We start from the raw sequence: 18,869 nt of genomic DNA, 5'->3' as shown, positions 1-18,869 counted from the left end.
AAGGAGAGCACGAGCATAGTTAAGACTTTTTGAATTTCGAATGCTGTCTTGCGCAGATTGTTTCCACGCACACATTGAAGCGTATTCGCTCATTTCGCTCTCGTATTAGAAGCATACGTTAATGTTTTGATTTCCATTGCTGGTTTTACTGTAAAATAGAAATATTGTGTATATTAAAGCAGCTATGTATACGATAACGTTTGATACCTTTCAGATGCTTCCAAGTTCTTAATTGAGTTGTGAAGTTGGGTGAAGTTTTATGAGTTAATTGAGTTTTACTTCACTAGAATTAGTGATGTTTCTGTTTGGCTCCAATTATCTTAACAAGCTTTGAATTAATAAATTCATGATTGTACCTAGACTACCTGGGTATTTGTCTGTTCTTTCTAATTTTAAAATTCGGCAATATTTCGGTCCCTAGATTAGAGAATTTAGACACATCCAGTTGACTTCCGGAGTGCCGGAACCGTTTTCAAAATGTTTTGAATGTTTAGTTTTTCATATTTAAAGGTTTAGGTAGCTCAAACGGCCGTGGCCATTTCTCGTCTCGGAAAAATCATTATCCGAAAATCAACTAATGGTAAGATACAATATTGTGTGACAGGGACAACATTTATTTATTTATTTATTTATTTGGAAAGCAAACAGAAATAAGTGAGCAGGAGATGAGTTTACAAATACACATTAAGGACATTCACTTATTCCCTTAACAGCTCTCACTAAAACATGTAATGGAAATATACTACACTTAAACTACTCTTAGGGTACTAAATACAGTACAAACATGATAGTATTGATAGTGTTTTATTATGTTGTACCTATCACACAATGTTTTAAAAAAAATAAAAAAATAAAATAAAATTCATTTATTTCGGACAATTCGGAATCCATATACAATTACAATTACAATTATACAATTTAACATATCAAATATTAAAATTAAAATTAAAATTAGAATTAAAATTAAAATACAATTACACATCATTAAATTAAATTAAATTCAATTATATTAAATTAAATTTATTAATGCGGCTAACGTGCATGGCGGACCAGTGCTTCAGAAGGCCACTGTCCCACCTGCTAGCCACGACGGCCAGGAGGCTGTGGCGGCTGTCACGGCTGTCACGCACCCTACCGAGCATCGCGGCGCAACGCTTGCGGAGCGTGGCGTGGAAACCGTCAACGCTCGCGTCCGCAAACATCCCGGACCTTTTAAGTTTAACATTTTATAACAGCCGTGTGGGAACACCATTAACAAGCATTAAACTTCTTTCAGCATAATAAATAAATCTTATTGCAATCTTCTTCCATTCCACGTCGCTCACGTCATTTTTTACATCCCAAGCGAGCGATCGTCTCTTTGTCTTTAGTTTAGGGTTGCCTTTTGGCCAATTTTATTCTTAGGTACCTATTTGTTTTGGTGAGGCTATTCAAGACTACTCCTAAAACCATAATCTTCCTTTTAGCTTTGCTGTAGTCGGATAATAAATAAATAAATATTCCAGTACCATACTCTATTACGTAACGCTTAAAGTTTGTTTTCTGTTGACTCTGCTTTAAATGTGACAGATGATTTTTGCCATTGCCATGCTGTCACACCGTTCCGTTATGAAATTATTTTTACACACATCACCGTATACTGTATTAAAATAATTTGTTATAAAATCGATTTTTAATTTAAGTATATGTATTGATTTAATATTTTACACGTTATTTTTCTATAATAATTAATGATTGCTGTAGTAGAATAAATAATTTACGTTCCGTTCGACGCGCAGGAATTGAACAGTCAAAAGTTCCACATAAGCGCTTGATGGCTGACAACACCGCCAAGATACGTGGCCCGTGTATGTTCCGCTGGTCGTGTTCTTGTTTATATTTTTTACTAGAAAATATCGTGAAAAAACACTCCATAAGCCGTAAGTATTAAAAAGGGATTATTTATCTACGTCCTGTGCAAATTGCAACAGTGTAATTATTGTTTATTTGTGCAAAAATAACTTACGAATCGAAAACGGCAGCTGTCAGATTTCCCTTACCAATATTTAGGGATAATTTTGCAGATTTAAGTGATTTTCGTTGTAATTTCGACGTTATTGTGCAATGTGTGATTTGAGAGATAGCTGTATATTGTTTTTTTATTATAAATTATTGATGTTTGTTAGTATTTTGATTATGCCAAGTGACCTAACAGGTTGGAATCGTATCCTAATTAGACTTATTTTGCAACGTTTATCGTGTTGTCATTCCTGATTAATCCATGTTTATGCTAAGATTAATGCTATTTACCTGTTGAAATATTAAGAAACTGGGTAATAAAAGACTAACCTAAATATATCTTTCACTGTATTTTCTTATCAAACTGGTTGACATATACTAAATATCATTCTATTTATTGTGTAAAAAACATATTTATCAGAAACCTTATGATGCATTTTCTTCTTAACAGGCACTTGAATGGTCATAGTCATAGTCATTTATTCATATAACAATATACATTGTGTTTGAATTTCACATTATATCACAATTACAATTTTATAAATAACAATTAAAAATTAAAGTATTACAACTATCTAACATAATAACAATTTGGCTTATAATAAAATAATAAATAATAATTCCCAAGTCTATGTCAATTCATCTAAATTAATTATTCCTTACTATTGATTATGTCAGAAAAAAAAGAGAAAAAAAAAAACGATTCATGGTGTAGACATTTTATTGATTATTTACATGCTATGCAGTTAAATTGAATTGAACCCAATATGTCACAAATGAATGTCCTAGTTTTTTGGCTCACAATAAAAATGTTTTGCTTTATTAACACTATGAAGATGGAGAAATGAATCTAGAAATAGGTAAATGTCATGTAAATGAAAATAAACCAAAATCTGATTGTATCAAATTAATGTATATTGAGTCGTTAATAATAACAGGAGCACATATTAGAATATTTTTCCGCACAGTGCATTCACTTTGGGCTCCCCATCATGGTTGTATGTATTGTGTCCTTAAGGGTCCCCGGCAAGCTCGGTTCTCCATACAAACATAGTTCTGCTCTCATTTTAAAACAACTAGCTAGATTGTTTCCTGGAAGCGCGGGACTTAAGGGAGATTTTTTATATTTAGTTTTTAATTTGTATTGTTTTAGTTTTAGCTTGTCTAGGTTTAATTAGTAATAATTTGTTTTAAGTTTTGATTAATTTTTCTTGGTATTTTTTTGACTTAATATGTATTGTACTTCTTAATGTGTGTTGACTAAATAAATAAATGATTAAGATTGCTCTAAACTATTGTATTTACAATAGGATAAGGTATATCTATGTCTGTAATTATAAACACCGGACAAGCACCTGAATAATGGAAGAAATCAGATATAATCCTACTGTACAAAAAAAGGTGACCCAACAAACGTCGGAAATTACCGGCCAATCAGCCTACTCCCCAGTACTTATAAGTTGTTCACCTCCATAATACTTAGCAGAATTAGTACCAAGATTGAAAATCTTCAACCAATAGAACAAGCGGGGTTCCGGTCTGGTTTTTCAATAACGGACCATATTCATGTTATGCAACAAACTATGGAAAAATACAAAGAATTTAACAGACCATTATATTTAGCGTTCGTCGATTACGCCAAAGCATTCGACACAATATCACATGACGCGATCTGGGAGGCACTGAAAAAATGTCAAGTCCATGAAAAGTACTTCAACATCCTGAAAAACATATACGACAATAGTACCAGCTGTGTGAAATTAGAGAAACGAGGACCGGAAATACCAATACTACGAGGAGTGAGACAAGGGGATCCTCTGTCCCCCAAGATCTGCTGCAAAACATTTTGAGGAACTGCAATGGGAAAACGAAGGCATCATTATCGGCAACCGCTATCTAAGTCACCTCAGATTCGCAGACGACATAGTCCTCTTCGCAGAAAGCAGCAAAAATCTGGAAAAAATGATAAATCAACTAAGTGACCAAAGCAAAAAAGTAGGTCTTTCAATGAACAAAGACAAAACAAAGCTAATGACCAACAGCTCCGCATATATAATAAAACTCGAAGGGGAGACACTAGAATACGTAAATAAATACATATATTTAGGAAAAGAAATATCCTTCGAAAAAGATAACGAAAAAGAAGAGGTAGACCGCCGAATAAAGATGAGCTGGAAAAAATACTGGTCCCTGAAAGAAATAACAAAAGGTGACTATCCGCTCCACCTAAAAAAAACAGTAATGGATACATGTATTCTACCGACCCTTACGTATGGCTGTCAAACGTTGACCTACAACAACAGTATAAAAACAGAACTAGTGAACTGCCAGAAAGCGATGGAGAGAAGCCTTTTAAAAATAAGGAAAATTCACAAAATAAATAAAAATAAAATAAAAATAAAATAAAATGCATTTATTTCAGACGAATAAGTGTCCATAGTTTGTTAGTACCAAAAAAATACTTAAAAAAAATACTTAAATAACTATATTAGTACTATTTAGTACCTAAACCTAAGTGAAGCGAGGACCAGTGCCTGATTAGGCCACTGTCCCACCTCCCCGCTACTACGCTCAGGAGGCTGTGGCGGCTGTCGCGGACTCTGCGGAGCGTCGCGGCGCAGCGCTTGCGCAGCGTCGCATGGAAACCGTCGACGTGTGCGTCAGCGAACATGCCAGACGCGCTGCAATGCCGCGGCAGCCGCAACAGCACCCTGAACGTGTCATTATATTGAACCCGCAATGTATTGAGCGAGCGCTGCGTGTATCTCGACCATAAGCTGCAGGTATACAGTGATGTACAGTACGCACGGAATAGCGTAATTTTAACTTGCGCTGTACACCGACTGAACCTGCGAGCTATCATGTTGGCTCTGATAGCCAGAGCCCTTCGCTCCCTCTCGATATCCGCATCGTCGCGCAAGTCGTCGGTGACCAAGTGCCCAAGGTATTTAAACGAGTTAACCCTCTTAAGCTGCTCGCCATTCAAGCAAATGGGTGGGACATGAGATGGGCACTTGGTTCCCGCCTTGAAAACCATGTATTCGCTTTTCGACACATTATAAATAAGAAGCGAATCCATACGGAAGAAGACAAAATTAATTGACGCCCTTACACTACTGTCTACGCTTAAAATGGCGATGGGCTGGCCATGTAGCACGCTACAACGATAAGCGATGGACAGCAGAAGTAACTAGATGGAAAGGTCCCAGTGGAAAAAGACGACAAGCACGACCTGCTAAGCGATGGAGCGATGACATCATAGCTACAGCTGGAAAAGAGTGGATAAACCAAGCAAAAGACAGAGAAAACTGGATAAAACTGGAGGAGGCCTATACCCAGGCAGGGGTTCCTATCCAAAAAAATGATAATGAAACAAATAAACAGTAAAACAAATAACCTGAGATGGGAAACGAAATGGCTTACTAATAATAATAATATCTATGTCTGTAATGGTGCTGTATGTAGATTTTTACAATAAACGTTTTCTATTCTATTCTTATTCTATTCTAATTAGTTTATGTAGCTTCAGATACCCTAGTCAAAAAATATAGCAAATTTAAGTTTTTCATACAAAACTCGTTTTTGCTCTATTTCGTTTGTTTTAAAAACTGGAGCTATATAAACTAATTTTAGACCTATATATGTCATTGTATGTGCAAAGTTTAATTACAATCCAACACGTAGTTTTAAAATGAGAGCTGAACTACGTTTGTATGAAAAGGTGCAATTCCGTCGAGCTTGCCGGGGACTCTTAAAAGTACCGAATCATGTTATCAATGAAACATGATTTTGTACCGCCTACATACAATTTTATCTTCTGGTAGACTGATAGTGAATGCCTTATGAGTTCGCCTTTTGTATGATGTGTTTTATTTTGTGCAATAACTGAATAAAATCATGGACTTTATTCCAATCAATATCCTCTTCTTTATTCTTTATTCTTTAGTCAATTGCTATTTTATAATAGGGTAATTAAGGTAGTTGGTAATTCTGAACACTGAAGACACGCAAAATAGGCACAATAGTTGTCGCGTTGCGGAAAAAGCCCAGAACTAATGCACTAACTAATTCTGTACAATTTACAAACTTACCTAATTCTGAAAATTGACAATCTTTCATCATAATTTATCATTGCAGGTACACGGCTTAACCAGCACCATGAACCCACAATACCTGCCCCCAGGGCCGAACAACAATGCACCGAACAACCCACTTGGCTCTGACTACAACGGAGTCCAAAACGCCAACATGTACAGTCAGAATGGGCCACACAAGCCATATGACAGCGACATGGCCCAGAAAATGCAGGGCATGAACTTGAACGGAGCTCAGGGCTTCTCTCAACTACCACCCGGACAGGTACCACCTGGTGCTTTCCCGCCAACATCCAATATTGGTGGACAGCCTGGATTCCGACCACCGAGTGCAGGACAGTTTCCACCGAGACCAATGCCTGGGCAGCAACCGCAAAGTCAGACTCCTAATTTAGAAAACAGGCCGTTCCCACAAGGGCCTATGCAAGCAAGACCACCTAGTCAGCAAGGTCCCGGGCCGATGCCAAATCGTCAACCTCCTGGGCCTATGGGGCCTCAAGGGCAATTGCCTCCTGGTGCTCAACCTCATCCTGGTATGCCACCAAGTTCGCAACCAGGCCAGATGCCTCCAGGCCAAGGTCCTCCAAGTCAGTTTGGTCAGATGCCTGGACACGGTCCACCTGGCCAATTACCTCCAGGACAAATCCCTCCTAGTCCCCATATGCCTCCTGGCCCTCAACCTGGAAGCCCGCAGAGCCAGCCTGGTCAAATACCATCACAAGGACCGCCTGGGCAAAATCTTCAAGGTCCAGGACAACCTCCAAGTTTACAAGCACAGTTGCCTCCACATAGTCAGCAAGGACCTCAAGGTCCGGGACCTATGGGTCCTCCTGGACATAAACCTATGCAACCACCAATGCCTGGGCAACCACCAATAACTCAACAACCACAAATGCCAGGACAACCGCCAATGCCTCAGCAGTCACAAATGCCAGGGCAACCACCGATGCCTCAGCAACCGCAAATGCTAGCTCAACCACCAATGCCACAGCAACCACAAATGCCAGGACAGCCTCTAATGTCCCAGCAACCACAAATGCCAGGGCAATCACCTATGCCTCAACAACAAAGGCTACCAGGCATGCCACCTTTTGGAGCGCCTCAGTTTCCTCAAGGGCAACCACCACAACCAGGGTTACCGCCGCAACCTGGGCAACCTCAAGAGCCTGGGCAACCGCCACAAATGCCTGGGCAACCGCCACAAATGCCCGGGCAACCGCCTATGTCTGGCCAACAACCGATGCCTGGCCAGCAAATGCGTCAACCAGGTATGATATTTTTCAGAAAATTACATTCATAATTTACATGCGAATTTTGTATACTGTGCCGTTACAATTACAATTGACGTTAAAATGTACAATGAAGAGTTCTTAAGAAGTAAAATGTGTGTGCGATTTTGTCCTGAATCGCAATTTTTATTCTCATGAAAATACCAAAAAGAAAACACATATGATAGCTATTTAATTTCTTACATTTCAAATAATGGGGAGTGCTCTGAGGAATTGTTCGGATTAATAAGCGACATTTCCATATTCAGCACTTAGATGGTTGGCAGTCGTCAACTGTGCATTTCTTCAGAAACTTCCTGCCTGGCACAGCTAAACTGTGGAATGAACCCGCGGTATTTCCGGACCGATACGATCTCCAAACTTTCAAGGAAAGAGCGACTCCGATTTTAAAGGCCGTTGTAGGTCCATGGGCGACGGTACTTTTCAACAGGCGATTCGTCTGCTCGTTTGCTCCCCTATATCATAAAAAAAACACGGTTCAGCTTATGCCTCAGTTGGTCACAATGTAATACTTTCAGGATTGCCGCCTCAACCCGGTGTACCCCACAACAAACCACCAACATCGCAATTTAGCCAGTACTCTTCGTCGTTACCCGGCATGCCGCACATGCCGCCCCCGCTGCAGCAAAAGGGACCTTATGGTGAGTATAGGGAGCCTGTATGAACTGTCAGGGCCAGCCCCCTGTTCATCCGTCGGCGAACTACGTAATGACAAATCGCGAAACTGCGCATTTTTTTATTGGATGAACGGCTAACAAATGATTAGTTTTAGGCCAAGTACGCCCATGCTTACACTAAAATGGCGGGTTATTATTTTAATAGCAGTATATGTATGTATGTTTAATTGTTTATGTATTATAATCCAAGCTCAAAGTTCGCCATGAGTAACCGAGCGCAGAATAGGGTCAAGTCGAGAACAGTGGCTCGGCTTGGACAGTGGCTCACTTAACCTAAGTTCAACATGAGATAGGCTATTTGCTTTCCTGCTAATACAACAGAAACATTAAGTAGTCAAACAAATTCAATTGAACGAGAGCGATATTTGGGCGACTGAGCCACTGTTCGAGCTGAGCATCTGTTCAAACTGCTCCAAAACTGACATTAAAGACATGCCGCTAAACTCAAATGTGCCGAATGCACCAAGCCGTACCTATTATTCAAAGAGGGTTTACATTTTTAGGTCAACCTCCAATGCCTGGGCAACCCCCAATGCCAGGACAACAAATGCCCGGGCAACCCCCAATGCCGGGACAACAAATGCCCGGACAACCCCCAATGCCGGGACAACAAATGCCTGGACAACCCCCAATGCCAGGACAACAAATGTCTGGACAACCCCCAATGCCAGGACAACAAATGCCCGGACAAGCAATGCAGCCAATGATGGGTCAGCAGATGGGACAACCACCCATGCCTGGGCAACCGCCGATGCAGCAAGGGTATCAGCAACCGGTATGACTATTTTCTCATTTTTTTTTCTCTTTTTTTCTCTGTATATATTGTATAACTGTACTTATACTGAAATAAATGATATTCTATTCTATTCTATTTTTAAATTGTGAAATTGTGGCCAATTCAACACATTAGCTTACTACATTTTTTTAATCCCCCAGTAGAGTGTACTTTTATTGAACAACTAGCCTCTGCATGCAATTTTGTCCGCGTAGAAACGATCTGTGATCCGTGAGGAATATAATCATCAAAATATCCAAACACAAACTTTCACATAGAATATTATATTTAGTAAGGTATTTGTTTGTGATGTTACAACGAATTATGAACTTAAACAGTTTTGACATACACTAATACATACAAGTCTTTAACAATTGCAGTGTATATTTTGTCTAAAATTGAAACCATCACACCATGAAACTGCACCACCAATGAGATCCGTTGTTTTACAGCAATCCGGGTACCCGCAACAGTACCAGCCCCCATTCCCAGCTCAGCAACCCGGATACCCCGCCCAGTACGGCCAGCAGCCTCAAAAGCGGCTGGATCCTGACCAGATGCCAAGCCCCGTGAGTACAAACAGCAACACTCAACTGTCCATCAGTGGACCTTTTTGTAAAAAGGTTTACGAACTGTCAGGTAACAGTGAGATCTATTAATACCTAATAGTGTCCGACCGAAGTTTCGGTTTCAGCGTAATACCACAGATTATATAACAGTTCTTACGAAAAGATACTTATCTTTCAAAGAAAACACAAATACCTACCATTTTGATACCTACACAAAAATACAATGAAGTGATCTTAAATGCGCCGCTCCCCGCACCGCGCGCGCCAACACAACGCTAGGGTTGCCGACGCTTCTTTCAAACACTTAGGTCTCTTAGGTACATATCTAACTATAAATGTGTCGTAAAAAATATTACCTACATCTTTAAAACAATTTAATAGTACCTACGTAGCTTGTAACTATCGTAAAAATAATAACAGTAGGTGTAAGTACCTATATTGAGAATGTCTACTTACTTTTCACCTCAGCAGCTCGAACAAGCCTACTTTCTTATGTATGGTACGGTACGGTACGGTACGGTCCGGTCTCGTCTCGTCTCGTATCGTACATATTATAATACTTTTTTTTCTGTTTATTCTGTGTAATTCGAAATACATTTTATCCTTTAATATGTTCTCACTACTGAGGTGAAAAATTATGTGTGCAACACGAGAGCAAAGTTAATTTACATCTCGTGTTTTTGAGTCCCTCGCTACGCTCAACATCCTACCTTAGAATCACTCGCTTCGCTCGTGATTCAATTATAGAATCTTTCGCTTTCTCGGGACTCAAAATAAAAACACTCACAAGAAAAACCAACTTTCCTCTTTTGTTGCACAAATAACTATTTCCTTATCTGTCGAAAGAGGAAAAAACTATATTTTTTATTTGTTTTGTTGTTTCTGCATCCAACCACACTGCAAGCTGTGTTATTTCTTCGTTACGAAGACAATACTTTGGCGTAGCGCGCGGTGACGTGAGTGCGTGTGGTAACCAACTGGCTAGCTTTAGTATCTACCGCCGGCGGGAAGCGAGTCGTATAAATCCGAGCTCGCGCGGAGAGTTCCATAGGCCTGGTAATACTCGTAATCATGTTTCGGTGGAACGTTTGGTTTCGCCCAAAAATATCTCTATTACGACTGCGTTTTGCTCGCGAATCTCGCGATCCCTTATTTTGGACCTGCGAAAATAAAGTGGGAGAGCCAAAGCCATATAATCTGGCCCCTGCAAAGGACAGGGGAATCCGAAGGTCTGATCATGGTGTTCAGGGACAAATCTTTTGAACTCTTGAATGATTGGTTGATGTAATTTCAGATCCAAGTAATGGCTGACGACCAGGCGAGCCGCGGGGGCGTGTTCAGCACCAATGAGAAGGGCGCCGTACCACCGCTAGTTACTACCGACTTCATTGTCGACGATAAGGGGAATGCTAGTGAGTAAACTTATACGCTTATACGACAACTTTTGCTTAATAAACATCCTTCCAACAATTTTTACTGTGTGAATCAAACAATGAATACATGATTGTCGTGCTCATAAATTGAAAAGAAATTTAAAGCAAATATTGTATTGTTGTTTGTGTATTGGAAGCTCGCAAATAATACAAAAGGTAATCACGGTCTATATCCCGGTCAATATAAGTCTAGCAAATATTGTCGAATAATAAATATTGACATATTGTTAGTATAACCAAAGATAGATATAACTCCGTAATAGATGGATACAGTCTAAGGAAAAAACGTGCCTCGAAAATCACGAAAATTTGATTCTTGATCAGATGGCGCCATTACCTTTGGTCTACTCTCCTATAGAGGGCGTTGACGGTTTCGTTTGTTATTTAACAATTTTAACGCATATCAGTGAAAGGACATGGGTCAAATCATATAAAAATAATTAATGCAAATAAAAAAATCATTTATCCATATTTAAATACATTTTATCGTATTTTTATAAATCTTCATTTTTAGTTTTAAAGTGTATCGATAGATGGCAGTGAATTTTCTGTGGTTACAAAATTTACTATGACAGTACCGCTCTATCTTATTATATCCCTCTTTGGTATAACCACATGCCTTAAAGCAATCTTGTCACAACAAATAACAAAGTACATGCAAACGCAGAAAATTAAAAGTAGTTTTTTCCGTTTCTGAAAATTTATGATAATCCAAACTTAGCGCCCCACCCTATCACACTAGCGATTTGCGAGCGAGTTGAAACCGAGGAGAGTGCTCGGTGAGTTCGCCGCGAGCGCACAACGATCTCGCAACGAGTGCACAACGATCTCGCAGCGAGCGCACAACGATCTCGCCGCGAGCGCACAACGATCTCGCAACGAGTGCACAACGATCTCGCAGCGAGCGCACAACGATCTCGCAACGAGTGCACAACGATCTCGCAGCGAGCGCACAACGATCTCGCCGCGAGCGCACAACGATCTCGCAACGAGTGCACAACGATCTCGCAGCGAGCGCACAACGATCTCGCTGCGTACATACTAAGATACCGGGATTCTTTGAAAATACGCTCGCGGCGAAACTGTTACGCAATAAGGGCCATTAGTTTAGATGTTTAGACATTTATTCCACTAAATTATCAAAGTATGCTCCATTTGCTGCTACTTCTATGTATCGTAATTCAGTAATTAAACAAATATTTGTCCCATTCAGGTCCGCGATTCATCAGAAGCTCTATGTACAACGTGCCAGTGACAGCTGATCTGTTAAAACAAACCGCCATGCCGTTCTGTCTTGTGGTGAGTTTTCGTTTTTAACCTCGTGAGGCTAAATGTACATATTCATTGCAATCTAATTTGAACCTTTTGATGAAACAAATAGAGTAGCATTTCTTTTGTTTCATTGCGTTGTAAAACAAATGAAATTCGTTCGAATTTACTTATAGAATAAGGTTCAAATTAATAATTGACAAACTTTATATGGTGGGTTAAACCCCTCAACATTTTACCGGATTTCCGGTTGAATCTTAAAGTTTGTTTTGCCAAGAATCGTCCAACCTAGAGGACAAACTATTAATTAGGGTTCCGTACCCAAAGGGTAAAAACGGGACCCTGTTACTAAGACTCCGCTGTCTGTCTGTCCGTCTGTCACCAGGCTGTATCTCATCAACCGTGATAGCTAGACAGTTGCAATTTTCACAGATGATGTATTTCTGCTGCCGCTATAACAAACAGAATAAAATATTGTCTTCGGTTACCGCGATAGTTACTCATGAAATAAAACTATGAAAACGGATTATATCGCGTATATTGAATTTATAATACATCCCGACGTTTCGAACCCTTTACCGCGTTCGTGGTCAACGGGTGACTGAGGAAAAATTACAAAGTGCAAACTTTAAGGCTGGTTGTACAACCTGCAACCAGTGGTTGTTCGTGCGCGAGTCCGACTCGCAGTTACTAAAGTAGAACGAGGGTGCGGAGTGTTAGGGTCGGCACCGCGCATGTAACTCCTCTGGAATTGCAGGCATACATAGGCTACGGAGGCTGCTTAACATCACGCGGGCCATATGCTTGTTTGCCACCGACGTAGTATAAAAAAAAAATAGAAACTGTTTAGTTTGATCTGAGTAAGATAGTACCGAATTCTTTCTTTTTTTCAGATATCTCCCATGGCAGAAACCTTCGAGCAAGAGCGGCCGCCCCCTCTCCTGGATTTCGCAGCCCTGACGGGGAGCCCAACGTTGGGCCCGGTGCGGTGTTCGCGCTGCAAGGCCTACATGTGCCCTAACATGAAATTTATAGACGCTGGAAGGCACTTTAAGTGCGCCTTCTGCAAGGCTACCACTGAAGGTTCGTATACTTTTTAACTAGAAAAATCATGTAGAAATATTTGTACCATATGAGCAAAGTAGCGCTATTTGGGCAAAGTTGCATCATATGAACGAAGTCGCATCATAATGTGCAGTTTCATCATATGGATCAACTTGCTTCATAATGGCAAAGTTGCATCAGGCCTACATGTGCCCTAACATGAAGTTTATAGACGTTGGAAGGCACTTTGTGCGCGTTTTGCAAGGCGACTACTGAAGGTTCGTAATAGTACATTACGATACAAGTGCGACAAGTGGAGAATGCGCAACGAGTGGCGATAAATTAAAACACGACCGAAGGGAAAAAATCGACACGAGTTTCGTTTACCCTCCCAAGTCCCAGTCATTTTTGCAGTTTTGGATTTGGAACCTTTTTTTATTCCAATTACATTCAAAATTAGATTTGGTTTTGTTACTTGGGAGTTAGAAGGTTATTAGTGATATTAATAATAAAGTTCCATCATGTAGAAAATGTTGTTCCATATGAGCAACGTAGCGCTATATGGGCAAAGTTGCATCCTATGAGCAAAGTTGCATCATAATGTGCAAAGTTTCGTCAAATGGATCAACTTGCTTCATATGGGCAAAGTTGCACCAGGTTTGCATGCGCCCCAACGTATATAGACGTCGGAAGACATTTTAAGTGCCATTCTGCAAAGCAACCACTAATGTTTCGTACCTAAACTTCTTTACCATCCAAAGTCCCATAGTAATTTTTGCAGTTTTGTATTTGAAACCTTTTTTTAGTATGGTTTGATTTTGTTACTTGTGGGACTTCGAAATTAATAAGTATAAAAGTTCCATTATGTAGAATGTTGTACCGTATGAGCAAATTAATGCTAAATGGACAAAATTGCATCACGTGAGTAGAGTTGCATCGTATGGGCAAAGTAGTAATATGGAGAGTTGCAAAAATTGAGCAAAATTGCGTCATGTGATATTCATGCATCATTAATTTTTCATATGACAATCTAGGAACTTTTTGCGAGATCGTTTCACCTAATTTCTGTGTGTAATTGTAAATACAACGCTCGATATATTTAGAATAAAATGACAATATACCTGATTATCCACAGTACCCATGGAGTACACACAGTACATCAACAGCATGCAGCAATACGGACATCTGCCGGCAGAAATGGCGCTCGGAGCCTACGAGATCGTCGCTACTAAGGAGTACTGTCGAGTACGTAAAACGTTCTATTTAAGTATTTAGGTTCGGTTGCACCAAACGTTCTGTCACCGTTAAAGAGTCCGCAAAATTTTATTGTATGGGAAGTTTCATAGTTCACTGCTGAGTGACGTTAATCATTTAGTCAGTCCGTCAACTGTGGTTGCTGCAACCGGTCCTTAGTGATTAGTCGCTTTAGGAAAATCTGGCAAATACCCTGAACAAGAAATTACTAGAGCATTATGTCTTAACACATTCATTGCCAGCGAGAGGCGCTTTTCGCTACAGTTTTTTCAGAAGAATGTGTTAAAGTTGAATAAGTACAAACATTCCCAGAGTGTCGTTTACGGTGCCGTTCGTAAGACACTTTAAATTTTTCTAAAATACTAGAAAAGAAAGCCGAATCTTGACTTGAAACTTAAATTTTTAGTCCAAAATTCGCTGTGATGTCTTTCAGAAGTATTAAAAAACAGCGTTCGTAAGCGAAACTTTGATGGAATGTTTCATTATGCCCTAGATTTTTTTATAATAAGATTTTTATTATATAGTACATCTTTAGATTCTGAATATCTAACTGTAATATACTGTGGGTCTAACATTTTCAACAAACTTGAATCCCCTTTCTTTAAATGATGTAAACGTTTTTATTTCAGAATAACACGCTGCCCAACCCGCCCGCCATAGTGTTTCTAATCGACGTGTCCTACAATTCGATTAAAAGCGGCCTCGTCCATACCATCTGCGAGAACATACAGGAGATTATTGAGGTACTGATGTTACAATGTTTACTGTGACTTCAAACTTTTACTTGGAATTCGAGTCTTGTGCAAAATGGCGTAAGCGTACATAGTAATGTTAAGGCTATTTCAGATTCATTCTAAACAATACGCTCGTGTTTATATCGCAAATGCGAATACGACTAAAATACAAAACTTTAAGAATTTATTTTAGAATAAATTAATAGTAAAAGGGATTAATCGAATTAATAGTTGGAAGTCTTAGAATATAGCTAAAACTTCAAATATCAATTCCCTTGACTCCCGCCATCATCATGTATTCATAATAATTATGTGACGTGCCTGGCTTTTCCAATTTTGAAGAAAACTTTTAAAAATGTTTTATTGAATTTGTAGCAGCCGAAATGTTTATAATCTCCTAGGATTTTAAATTACGTTAGATTGTACAGATTCTCAACCGTATTTCATAGCATTTAGGCTTATAATCGCTTGTTTTTCACAGGCGATACCTAAAGACGAGCAAACTGGTAAAAGCTGGACCCGCGTCGGTTTCATCACCTACAGTTCCACCGTCCACTTCTACAACATCAAGGTAAGTTTAGCCAATTTGTATTTCTTGCTACTTTGCCCGCTGTCCTTGACAACTTTGCCATTACGTGGCAACTTTGCCCAGCAGTTTGACAGCTGAGTATACGTCGCACATGTTTTGTGGTCACTGGTCACTCAATTGTTAAACGTCAACTCGACACGAACAAATATACGACACTGCCATCTACATCAGTTCTCAAATTTGAAGCACGAAATTATCTTATACTGACACATCTTGTAAAGTACCATGACGCTCCGCGATTGTTATGCCATTTAGGGTCCTAGCTAAATTGGTTGTTCTGATTTTCTGATTTTTATAAATTTTGAACTGAAACATTTAATATTTTTTCCTTAGGGTTCTCTAGCCCAGCCCCAAATGATGTCCGTAGGCGATGTAGCGGACATGTTCGTGCCCTTACTGGAAGGGTTCCTTGTGACGCCGGAGGAAAGTGGGGTGGTGCTGCAAGCACTCTTACAGCAGCTGCCCAATATGTTTGCCGACAACAAGGAGACGGAAACGATATTGCTGCCAGCCGTGCAGGTGCGTTGCTTGCTTATAAGTGTTTTAAAGTCTCAACTTTGCCCATTATGTCGTTTGCTCATTTGCCCGACGTACCTAGAGTACAAAAAATGCCATCCGGCGATTTCGATGCGAAAGCGAAGCTGGCTTTATTAGCTTTTTCTGTAGTCGAATTACAAAAAAACTCGCCGCTGTGTGTATGTGTGTGTGTGTGTGTGTACTGTGGCGCTGGAAGTCGCCAGCAGCATGCTGAGATGGGGCCATTTCGTGACACTTTATTTTCACTATGTTCTTTTAATGTATGTTTATTGTCTGTGTGTTTACGAATAAAAACGATTCTATTCTATTCTGTTCTAAAGCGCTACAAGCAGCTTCGTCAATCGCCATCATCTCATATTTTCGCGACTTTGCCCACCTACACACTATATTTTTGGCAATTTTACCCCATCATGTCAACTTTGCCCAATCTCATTATCTACAAAATTTCTGTAGACTATAAGGCTCGTGGTCCATACAACTTGGCCCACTTGGCTTGGCTTTTACACAATCTCAATTTCTGCTTCACTACAGGCGGGATACGAAGCGCTAAAAGCGGCAGATACATCAGGTCAACTGCTCGTGTTCCACACAACTTTGCCCTCCTACAACGCGCCGGGCAAACTCATCAACAGGGAGGATAGGAAATTACTTGGCACGGATAAGGAGAAACAGATCACTTGTAAGTATTTATTTTGAAAAAAAAAATATTTTTGAAAAAAAAGTATTATAGGCTACATTTAAATGTTAAACAGACTGGATTGAAATGTGCTTAGATTATAAAAAACCGGCCAAGTGCGAGTCGGACTCGCGCACCGAGGGTTCTGTACTTTTAGTATTTGTTGTTATAGCGGCAACAGAAATACATCATCTGTGAAAATTTCAACTGTCTAGCTATCACGGTTCATGAGATACAGCCTGGTGACAGACGGACAGCGGAGTCCTTTTAATAGGGTCCCGTTTTTACCCTTTGGGTACGGAACCCTAAAAAGGCACTAATGGCGTTATTCATAAACAAGTTAAATAAAATAAAAATAAAGTTACAGCTAGCTTCAATTTTTTTTTTATTATTATTTTTTAATTGGCTATTAACCAAAGTGTCAATCAGCTATTATATAAATTAACGAATCTGATTTTGGTGTAATATAAAACTATTAAGTTACAAGTTAACCTCTGTACCTGTACTTTCAGGTTCTTGAATAGTTTTTCCCTTATTATGCTCGTAATGTTATTTTTTTAGCGCTCTAAAGAATTTTCTAACTAAATTCCCTTTTAAATTTCGACCTTCATCCTCTAACATAAAGTTTAATTTACAGCACCGCAAACGACAGCATACAACGAGCTAGGCCAGCTATGCTCTCAAGCCGGCGTGGCCGTGGAGTTGTTTATATGCAATAATGCGTATGTGGATTGTGCTACCATCGGCCAGCTGCCCAGGCTAACTGGAGGAGAGCTACACAAGTACACTTACTTCCAGGTTAGTAAACCGGAGTCTCCAATTGACATTCGGCTAGCGTCTACTGCCCAAACTTGCCATCTTGTGAGGCCTCTTTAAGGGCAAAGTGGGACTGGGCTGGACATGTCTGCCGGATGCATGATAACAGATGGGCCAAAATAGTCACTAGCTGGCATCAACAGTGTAGTTGTGGCAGAGGCAGACCGAGAAAGAGATGGCGGGACGATTTCACAAGTACACTTACTTCCAGGTTAGTAAACCAGAGTCTCCAATTGACATTCGGCTAGCGTCTACTGCCCAAACTTGCCCTCTTGTGAGGCTTCTTTAAGGGCAAAGTGGGACTGGGCTGGACATGTCTGCCGGATGCATGAAACAGATGGGCTAAAATAGTCACTAGCTGGCATCAGCAGTGTAGTCGTGGCAGAGGCAGACCGAGAAAGAGATGGCGGGATGATTGGGATGCGTTCCAGTGGGATTGGCGGGATCTTGCTCAGCACAGGGAGGATTGGAAAGGAAGAGGGGACCCAGCAGTGGGACACACACATAGGCTAACAAAGTAAAAAAAATGTAAAAAGATGGTAACGTAGTGGTAAATGCCTTATTTTCATACAAATCGGGAGACAATCAAGGACCACTGAGTTTCTGAGATTTTAAGAATATTTACATTAATTATTTATTGAACAAAGCTATCGGGATTGATAGCCTACTTAAGCCTCTTTTTCCATCACAAAGCAGTATTCTTAAATATGCATTTTACGAAAAAGTGTCAAAAACTTATGTACAAAAAGTAGAATTGTCGGTATGTCCAAGTGTAAGAAAAGCTGGGCGTCATTCCTAATATCCTTTGTCAATTAGTCCGAATGTAACAACGCCATGATGTTGGTACCTGGCTTAGTGTGAAATGCCAACGTCAAGTGAGTTTACTATTTAGGCCCTGAGATGGCAGACCTTCCTACAAAAGGGTCCCTATATTTTGTTTTTTTAGGGTTCCGTACCCAAAGGGTAAAAACGGGACCCTATTACTAAGACTCCGCTGTTCGTCTGTCCGTCCGTCTGTCCGTCTGTCTGTCTGTCACCAGGCTGTATCTCACGAACCGTGATAGCTAGACAGTTGAAATTTTCACAGATGATGTATTTCTGTTGCCGCTATAGCA

General features: G+C 40.0%; 1 protein-coding gene across 2 annotated transcripts in view; it reads left to right on the top strand.

The window, feature by feature from the left end:
• The first annotated feature begins 1,806 nt into the window (after window positions 1-1,806).
• Window positions 1,807-18,869, top strand: part of LOC134751535 (protein transport protein Sec24C) — a 33,689-nt gene continuing 16,626 nt past the window's right edge. For both annotated transcript variants that reach the window (XM_063686976.1, XM_063686977.1), the window contains exons 1-14: window positions 1,807-1,919; window positions 6,136-7,360; window positions 7,900-8,022; window positions 8,562-8,833; window positions 9,286-9,402; window positions 10,697-10,814; window positions 12,049-12,134; window positions 12,998-13,187; window positions 14,284-14,393; window positions 15,032-15,145; window positions 15,618-15,707; window positions 16,059-16,244; window positions 16,794-16,941; window positions 17,576-17,736. In XM_063686976.1, coding sequence (XP_063543046.1) covers window positions 6,157-7,360; window positions 7,900-8,022; window positions 8,562-8,833; window positions 9,286-9,402; window positions 10,697-10,814; window positions 12,049-12,134; window positions 12,998-13,187; window positions 14,284-14,393; window positions 15,032-15,145; window positions 15,618-15,707; window positions 16,059-16,244; window positions 16,794-16,941; window positions 17,576-17,736 — 2,919 coding nt within the window. In that variant the 5' untranslated portion in view covers window positions 1,807-1,919; window positions 6,136-6,156. The remainder of the gene's footprint in view (window positions 1,920-6,135; window positions 7,361-7,899; window positions 8,023-8,561; window positions 8,834-9,285; window positions 9,403-10,696; window positions 10,815-12,048; window positions 12,135-12,997; window positions 13,188-14,283; window positions 14,394-15,031; window positions 15,146-15,617; window positions 15,708-16,058; window positions 16,245-16,793; window positions 16,942-17,575; window positions 17,737-18,869) is intronic.

This window comes from Cydia strobilella, chromosome 22 (assembly GCF_947568885.1).
Source record: "Cydia strobilella chromosome 22, ilCydStro3.1, whole genome shotgun sequence".
NCBI lineage: Eukaryota > Metazoa > Arthropoda > Insecta > Lepidoptera > Tortricidae > Cydia > Cydia strobilella.
The sequence above is the reverse complement of the archived record's forward strand: the minus strand, read 5'-3'. Positions and strand labels throughout refer to the sequence as shown.